At 37.4% G+C, this 9,697-nt stretch overlaps 1 protein-coding gene across 1 annotated transcript; it reads right to left on the bottom strand.

Annotated features, from left to right (window-relative positions):
* Positions 1–576: 576 nt before the first annotated feature.
* Positions 577–6,964, bottom strand: LOC139453826 (uncharacterized). Its single transcript, XM_071235285.1, has 5 exons — positions 6,794–6,964; positions 6,068–6,137; positions 3,722–3,772; positions 2,183–2,326; positions 577–626 (listed from the first exon to the last, which is right to left on the bottom strand). Exons 1-5 carry the CDS (start codon positions 6,962–6,964, stop codon positions 577–579), a joined length of 486 nt encoding a protein of 161 aa, XP_071091386.1.
* Positions 6,965–9,697: the final 2,733 nt, after the last annotated feature.

Here is a 9,697-nt window from a genome sequence, read left to right as displayed (position 1 = left end):
TGATCTGGGATATAAAAAAAAGTGTAACGAAAATTAATATATGATTACTTGATAGAAAAATAGATAATTATATGACTGTATAATAGATTAATAAATTAATATATGATTACATGATAGATTAATAAATTAATAGATTATAGCATGATAGATTGATAAATTAATAGATGAATGCATGCTAGATTAATAAATGAATAGATGATTGCTCCTCATCTCATTTCAGCTGCGCTGCTCAGCATGGACATCGCACATTACAGAAACATTGATTTTGTCATAAACTGGTTTAAGAGAAATATATTTGAAACGGAAATAAAAAGTGTACAATGTGATGCACTAGAACACTGAACATCGTTATTACATGATCGACATTGAACAAAATCAACGAATTTATGAATGAAGAGCACAAACATCATCTTAAATTAGCAAAGTATATAATAACTGAATAATATACGAAACACGATCCGAAAGTCTGCAAGCCTAGACGTTTATCTATAGAAAACAGTTGGAGCAAACTTTTTCGCATAAATTAGACATCTTCTTAATTTTTAGGTATAGAATTAAAACGGTGATGCCTCTTCTCTACACTATCCCAGGCGCTGGCTTGTACTCCGGGGGTATTACGCCGGGCACTGAAACAAGAAATGGACGTGTGTATTGCTTTGATAGGTCCATATTTATGAGAGTCAGTTGTGTTTTAAAATACTTCATCCATCACGGCGTGTCAGATTAATTTGCATGGGGAGCCAGAGATGACGCACGTGGAGGGTATGGAGCCTGGTACATCTAAGGTGCGTAACTCTACAGCGACTAGCAACGCCTTAAATGATATACCCCAAGTACGGTGGCCCATAAGGGACATGGAGTCTGTTTTTCCATATTTTGATATTTCACTTACATTTATCGTAACCTTTTGCAAATTAACACGATTTGTCTTACAAATATGTGATAAATCATGTGTAAAGAAGATATTGAATCGCTGAATAACGAAACGAAAATGTCAAAAACTAAAATGAAAATGTCAAAAACACAAATCGAAAATGTCAAGAACTAAAATGAAAATACAGAAAACTATTTCCACCGCGGTGATAATATATTCCCACCGCGGTGAAAACTATTTCCACCGCGGTGATAATATTCCCACCGCGGTGATAATATTTACACCGAGGTGAAAACTATTTACACCGCGGTGATAATATTTACACCGCGGTGGAAATAGTTTTCTGTGTATTCATTTTAGTTTTTGACATTTTCGTTTGTGTTTTTGACATTTTCATTTTAGTCTTTGACCTTTTCGTTTTGGTTTTTGACATTTCCATTTTAGTTTTTGACATTTTCACTTCACATTTCAGCGGCTCAAAACCTACTTAAAAGTACATTTTCTATGTTTTCGGATGTTTTTATACATGATTTATCACATATTTGTATGGCAGATTGTGTAAATTTGCCAAAGGTTAAGATAAAAGTAAGTTAACATCAAAATATTGAAAAACAGACTCCATGTCCCTTATGGGCCACCGTACCCAAGACAAAGACTATAGAAATGCTTAACGAAAACGTATGAAAACGAAGATTATAGATGTACTTAAGTAAGACGACAAAGACTACGGATGCACGTTAAGTAGGAAGATACAGTATGAGTCATAATTATTGAGAATTGAAAAATCTTTAAAATTGTAAATATGAAAATGTCCTCCCAAAAAATAAAACATATTTTAAGTGAGCACATACCTTCTTTAATCACATCACAGTAACATCAACATTTTATCAGACCACCATTTGCTTCCAAACACAGATTTATACGATTGGGCATACTTCCTATGAGAGAGGTTAGAGTCTCGTGGGTGAGAAAGTCCCAATATCGCACCATCTCGCGCTTTATGTCATCAACTTTTGTCAATCCCTTTTGGTTCACCGACTCCTTCATGAGTCCCCACACATTTTCTAAAGGATTTAAGTCCGAGCTGTAGAAAAGGGCCAGTCCAAAACGGTCACATTGTTGTCCACAAACCATAATCAAGGGAGATAACTATAATTTGCAACTTCTAAAATTGATGAAGAGTTGCTTCCCTTTGACCATACCTTAATTTTAAACACTTGTCAATATTGATATTTCATGTATGCTTCCTCGAATATGACATTAAAATTCTCAATAATTTTGAACCAGACTATATGTACAAACACCCACCAATCCCTCTGATCGGTTGAGACTGTGGCGAGTAGCCGTTTCTGGTCGTTTTCATGTGGTCCTGGAGGCCGGTGTACCGCTTAGGGTCCTTGTAGCTGATGCGTGATATTGTCGACTCGGTGTAGATGATGTTCGGGGGCCTCCCTGTAGCAAGACATGCATGTTTTCAGGGTATATTAAACGGCATGTTTCCATCATGAACTCATGTGAAAAATCGGATATATTTTATTCCGCTTCTCTGTGCGTTCGGAATGCATCAAAACTTTTAGAGACATAACCATTTTGTAACAGTGTTTCAAATAATGACTTTGTTGTTGCATTTTGTTTGTGTCTACTTGTTTAAGGTTATTTGAGACAATATTTACATTAAGTGCAATGGAGCAGTCTAAGGCTATGTATGCTATGCTTGTTTAATAATGAAACGTAACGGGCAAGGTGAACAATGTATTGTATAGGACTGGTTCGGTTATTGAAATCTATTCACGATAAAGATATTTAAAGTTTGTACTCAGATTCTAATGATGTCATGTTTTAACATGTTATTGTCGCTGTTTAACGCCGCACTCAGCAATATTCCAGCTATATGACGGCAGTCTGTAAATAATCGAGTATGGACCAAACAATCCAGTGATTGACATCATGAGCATTGATCCAAGCAGTTAGGATCGATGATATGCATCAACCACGTCAACGAGCCTGACCACTCGATCGCGTTAGTCTCCTCTTACTGCTAATGATATCATTTCCGTAAACTTAGAATTGTCTTCCTGATTTGATCAGTCATAACCGAATTGTCTTCAAATTCACGTTGTTCTCATGTGCCGAAAGTTTGCCAACAATCAATGAAAACTTTCTCTGTTTATGAGGCCTTGCAATTTATTGCCTGGTTAAAAGATCTGTCGACCTTAAAAATCAAAAAAGAAGGAAAAAGAAGAAGAAAATCAGAATGAGAAGAATTTTTTTGTTTTTTTTTATACCACTGACGGTAAATATCGCTCTGACAATAAAAATGACAATGAAAAGCAGCTGTAAGATTTCAGATTTCTAAATATATATGCAGACCCAAACAAACCGACAATCCAAATAAAACTTTAAGATGGTAAAAAATGACCATATACACTGCTTTTCATTTCGACCTACCGACCACGGCCCCGTTACACAAAGCTATCTTAACGCTAAGGTGATCATAAGTCCTATAATACTTTAACATAGGTTTACGATAGGAGTAGCGCTAACATCGCTTTCTGCAACGGGACCCAGATCAAGAAGTCTAGCCTGACATTGTTTTGTTTATTTGTTGTTAAACCGCCACACGCAGCAATATTGTAGCTACTAGTATATGACGGAGGTCTGGATCAACGCAATTGGGATACGATGACATGCATCAACCATTTCGGTGAGCCTGACGACCCGATCCCGTTAGTCGCCTTTTACGGCAAGCACGGGTTTCTAAAGTCCTATAGTCTAACCCGAATCTTCAATGGTCGTTGAACAGTAGATTTTAGTTTGTTGATACTTTCATGGCGAATGATTACACACCTCTTTCCTTGGGCGAAATCACAATAGGGCCACAGCTGAAATTCTCCAATCCTGCAACAGATTCGAAGAGGAATGTTTTTAGTAGGTTGTAAATAAGAGGTTGTGAGTGGGAGATTGGTCAGTTTGTGAGTCAAGTCGAGTTTTAACCATCAGCAATATATCAAAGCTATAGTAATAGCTTTGAAAAAAACTGATTTAGCATATTCAAATCAGTTATTTATCGATGGCTATCCACCAACATCCTCGCTTGGTGCGATGGTATCTCCGTGTCAACCATACGCGGCAACTTGTTTGTTTGTTGTTTAACGCCGCTCTCAGCAGTATTCCAGCTGTATGGCGGCGGTCTGTAAATAATCGAGTCTGGGCCAGACAATCCAGTGATTGATATCATGAGCATCGATCCACGTAATTGGGATACGATGCGATGCATCAACCAAGTCAGCGAGCCTGACTAGTTGATCCCTTTAGTTGCCTCTGACAACAAGCATAGTCGCCTCTTACGGCAAGCATGGGTTGCTGAAGACTTATTGTAACCTGGATCTTCACGGGTCCCAGTTTGGCCACTTCTGCCAATGCATTTAAACATAGAGATAAACATCATCATACACTGTCTATACCACTCAAAAGAAGTTTAGTTATATGAAAGAATCGGGAACTTCTCTTCAGTGGTCATATTATGCCTGATGAATATCGAAGACCTAACACAAAGGTGACTGTCATTTGTTCAATAATCAAATTAAAAAAAAGGATGCTTTTTACATGGAAGCAAAATATTTGGGAGGAAACAAAGCATTTTTACATTTATTTCTGAAATAACATTTTAAAATAAATTTTGTTTTCGAAATATTTGGCTATTTCCGATGGGAATGTTATATTTGCAAGATGACGTTCAGTTTAATATCAAAACACAGAAATACATCAAAATCAAAGGAGAGGACATTCCGCAAAACAGTTCAATCATATGTTGTTGCCTAACCTAAATGGAAATAGGCGCAAGCGTCCTGGTGCTTCAATATCAACACTATATAGATAATACCTGGTGCTTCAATATCAACACTATATAAAAAAAACCCTGGTGCTACAATATCAACAATATATAGATAATACCTGGTGCTACAATATCAACACTATATAAAAAAAAACCTGGTGCTACAATATCAACAATATATAGATAATACCTGGTGCTACAATATCAACACTATTTAAAAAACAAACCTGGTGCTACAATATCAAAAATATACAGATAATACCTGGTGCTACAATATTAACACTAATTAAAAAAACCCTGGTGCTACAATATCAACAATATATAGATAATACCTGGTGCTACAATATCAACACTATTTAAAAAAGACCCTGGTGCTACAATATCAACAATATATAGATAATACCTGGTGCTACAATATCAACACTATATAGATAATACCTGGTGCTACAATATCAACACTATATAGATAATACATGGTGCTAAAAAAAAACCTGGTGCTACAATATCAACAATATATAGATAATACCTGGTGCTACAATATCAACACTATATAGATAATACCTGGTGCTACAATATCAACACTATTTAAAAAAAACCCTGGTGCTACAATATCAACACTATTTAAAAAAAACCCTGGTGCTACAATATCAACAATATATAGATAATACCTGGTGCTACAATATCAACACTATATAGATAATACCTGGTGCTACAATATCAACACTATATAGATAATACATGGTGCTAAAAAAAAACCTGGTGCTACAATATCAACAATATATAGATAATACCTGGTGCTACAATATCAACACTATATAGATAATACCTGGTGCTACAATATCAACACTATTTAAAAAAAAACCTGGTGCTACAATATCAACACTATTTAAAAAAAACCCTGGTGCTGCAATATCAACAATATATAGATAATACCTGGTGCTTCAATATCAACAATATATAGATAATACCTGGTGCTACAATATCAACAATACATAGATAATACCTGGTGCTACAATATCAACACTATATAGATAATACCTGGTGCTACAATATCAACAATATATAGATAATACCTGGTGCTACAATATCAACACTATATAGATAATACCTGGTGCTACAATATCAACACTATATAGATAATACCTGGTGCTACAATATCAGCAATATACATAAAATACTAATGATGGAAAAAACAATATAATTGTATTATTAGTAGATGTACCCCGAAGACGACTATAAAATGTCAGGCCGGTCCATACAATGTCATGACTAATTACGTCATATCGCCCGACCTGCCATTTTATAGTCGTCTCTTGGGTACATGTAATTGTGCCCGAAAACTGACACTGTCTACTTACTCAGAACATTAAATACGTCTGGTCGTGCCTGTGATAAGCGGTAGAAGTTTGGGTTCCAGACGGTGTAGGTCTGAAGCAGAAAGCACAGGACGTATTAAAACCACAGGTAAAACAATTCACTCCCAACCGTGAACACACATAAATAGTGGCACGGACTTCTTTTCATAATGTATTGGTCGAGTCAAATGCATTTTAGTTGGACATCTTTGCTGTCGATACAGATTCATTAGAAAGGGTAAAACAAGGGTGAAAGATAAATTGTGAAATTCGGATATTTCGGACTTTTGTTGCAGGTCACATTGAGTTCCACTTGCACCTGGAGGTCACCTCATATTAAAAATAAAAATTAAAAAAAAAAGGCCCGCACGTCCACACCTCAACACGCCGTACAGCGTACAGGTGAAATACCCCACCCGGAGGTATGTTTATACAATATACAGAAATATTTAAATTACACATATATGTCGGATATGAAATATTTACATGAAACATATTATTAAAACCGTGTTCAAAAACAACGATTCTTTCATATGCAATTTACATCACCGTCAAAGTAAGCTCTTGATTGGAATTTAAAAGTTCGAAAAAACATGAAGATATGAAATAACAAAGAAGCTGATATTCATAAAATCTTCATGTCTTTTGACATTCGCCGTCATATGGCTGGCATATTGCGTTAAACAACAAACAACAAAACAAACAATCTTCATGTCAAAGTACAAATACCGATGTCCCCTTGTTGCACTGGTGCACGTGGCCGTGGGGGTGAGGGCTGGATATGCGGGTAGGGGAGCGGATCTCAGGTAGGGTGATACCCTTTGTAAGATCTTGCCCCCCAAAGTCCCTCAGGGTCGTTATCCGGGGTCGGTGGTATTTCTTGGTAAAGACGTTCGCCATGTTGTTGCTTTCACGGGCAGATCCGACAACTGTTTCCCCTGACGTGCTCACTCTAGCAGCAATATGACGAGGATGCCTTTCTGTGACGTCATAATACTGTGACGTCGCTAGTCTCTGTGACGTCATCTGATTTTAACATTATTGAGCGGCTCAATTTTCTTCTACTCGAGCATAAGTGATTTCTAGACAGGAAGGAGGTTTACTCTATTTTTCCAAAATAAATTAATGAAACTTTCATTCATCCCTGGTCAGTGTTGTCTATCCCTAACTTATGAAAAGTAGATGGAATCCCTTTGACCAAAACAATGTTATTGCGGAGAATTTATTTGTTTGGATAATTAGGAGATAAACCTTCTGTGTTTTGAAATTTGATGTAATCCCACTGTTAGATACCGCTTATATTAATTTAAAATCGAGCTCTTTAGCGCGAGGTTTCAAATGTATAAATAAGAGCAAAATTGAAATGTAAAATGCATACTGAACTAGCAATATGATTCTCATTCATTTGCCGGTCGGTCATCACCATATCATGGATTCTCTGGATCATTTCTGGTGTTGATGACGTCACAGGCTTTCCTGGACGGGGGTCGTCTTTAGGGCTCTCTCTGCCACGCTTAACCCGCGGGATGCCGAGTTTTTTTCTGACTCACATTTTACCGGTTTGAAAAAAAGACACTGCTATGTGTTGTCAGAAAATTTATTCTGCGTTGAAAAACAGCAAATGTCTCCGCTTTTTATCGTACACCGAGTACTGTTCGACGATTTAAAAAAGAATATATAGCAGTTTTACGGAAACTGAGCAAAAACATACTTATATCTGAACGACATAAATATATAGCAAATGGATTTATAGGCTTATGTATAACCTTAACGTTATACATTCAATTAAAAAATAGCCTGCCGTAAATGACGAAAACTGATTTTTCTCTATTGTGAGGAATAGCTGTAGATAAGGACAATATATTTTCGTTGTGATTTGTTCACGAGGACCCAAACTATTCCCACACAAATATCGATATTGACACTGTATACGTTTAGGTATAAACAAACCCATAAGAAATAATGAAATCGTACTTTATAGAAAAGGAAGTAATAACGAAATGGATGGCCCCATATAACCTATAAATTAGTCCTTAGATTCCAATATTCTCCTGATTGTGCAAGTTTAATTTGAATAATCATGTTGCATCATTATTGATTAAACACTAGCCTTATTATAAAATGTAATGAATTAAAATGACACCATTCTATTTAACGTCATGGCTGGTTTTATGACATTGACAACAGCGAAAGATTTGCTCTATTGACAAAAGTTTTTCTTGATATACGTCCAAGACATCATGTAATGTCCGCACTTAATGTTTTCACTAATACGAAATTCCTTCTGTGTGAAGATCAGAACGTATCGGTCAACCGAAAACTTTTGTGTTCTAGTTGATAGAGCGTCCGCCCGGAGAGTGGAAGGTCCGGGATCCGATCCTTGGCTGCGTCATACAAAAAGACGTTAAAAGATGGTACTTGATGTTACCCTGCTTGGCGCTCGGCATTAAGGGGCTGAAACAAGGACTAGTGGGCTTGGAAGTCAGTATGTAGCGGCCACAAAATTTCAGAATTCCGTATTCGAAGCAGGGACCTTCTGATCCGAGGTCGGACGCCTTGTCCACATGACCAAAGAGGTTAACCCCGTCAGAAAGCTGATAAGGTAAGGAAGGATGCCATCTGTGGGATGACTGCACGCCCTGCTACAGGTATACTGTGTCTGAGTAGGGGATCCAGGTTAAAACTGCGGCAAGTTAACTCAGTGAGGAAGGACAATTAAAAAGCCCTAACTAGTGAAGGATAGTGCAAACACCGAGCACACACACGTACGCACGCACGCAAACACACACATACACAGACACACACACGCTAGCACATATGCACGACATTTGGATGGAGCCAGATGTCAAGTACGAATAGCAAATAGCACACAGGTAAGGAAGGCAATTTTCAGTGAGGATTCGAAAGTAGCAATGTTTAAGAGCTTGTAATAGGCGACTAAAGGGATCGGGTGGTCGGGATCGCAGACTTGGTTAATGCATGTCATCATATCCCAACTGCGTAGATCGATGCTCTTGACGCCTTTTCATTCCCTCAAGTCATAGTGTGGATCGATGCTCATGATATCAATCACTGAATTGTATGGTCCAGACTCGATTATCTACAGACCGCCGCCATATGGCTGGGATATTGCTGAGTGCCGCCTTAAACAAATAAGCAAACAAGCAAACATTATGCCGAGGTCATCGCGTGCAAATTATTCCCAAGCGATGTGAAGCGGCCATAAAATCAGAAAGTGGTTATCGTTCATTAACCAATTATAATTTAGTAAAAATAACCAAAAAATCAGATCGTCCTTCAGATTCAATGTCACTGAAGAATATGATAATTCACTATATTCAGGGGCGCAACTAGGCGCAAACAGACCTCATTCTCTCGTTGGTCAGTGTTGACGTGAGGTATGTCTTGATCGGCTGAACGTGACAAAATTCACTGGCATTGTGACCAGAGTTTTCACAGGTATGATGAACCATCTACAACTAAAATCCTGAAGTGCGTAAAGATTCCGATTTTCAAGTTGGACAATAGAAAATCATGTTCGACCGTGTAGAGTTTGAATCAATAATATGGAAGTTTCGCCCCTGGTATAAACCACGACCTCCTAACTGCAGATTGGCGAAGGTGGTGTTGACA

The sequence above is a fragment of the Haliotis cracherodii genome, unplaced genomic scaffold (genome assembly GCF_022045235.1).
Source record: "Haliotis cracherodii isolate W230 unplaced genomic scaffold, xgHalCrac1.p SCAF_10, whole genome shotgun sequence".
Classification (NCBI taxonomy): Eukaryota; Metazoa; Mollusca; class Gastropoda; order Lepetellida; family Haliotidae; genus Haliotis; species Haliotis cracherodii.
Note: the sequence above shows the minus strand (reverse complement) of the source record. Positions and strands in the feature narration are given on the sequence as shown.

Excerpts from the sequence above, each read along its gene's own strand:
- LOC139453826 (XM_071235285.1), bottom strand. The coding sequence starts at position 6,964 with ATGGCGAACGTCTTTACCAAGAAATACCACCGACCCCGGATAACGACC. Across the intron at positions 6,138-6,793 it reads AGTGCAACAAGGGGACATCG|ACCTACACCGTCTGGAACCC; the intron begins GTATTTGTACTT and ends TTTCTGCTTCAG. Across the intron at positions 3,773-6,067 it reads AGACGTATTTAATGTTCTGA|GATTGGAGAATTTCAGCTGT; the intron begins GTAAGTAGACAG and ends AATCTGTTGCAG.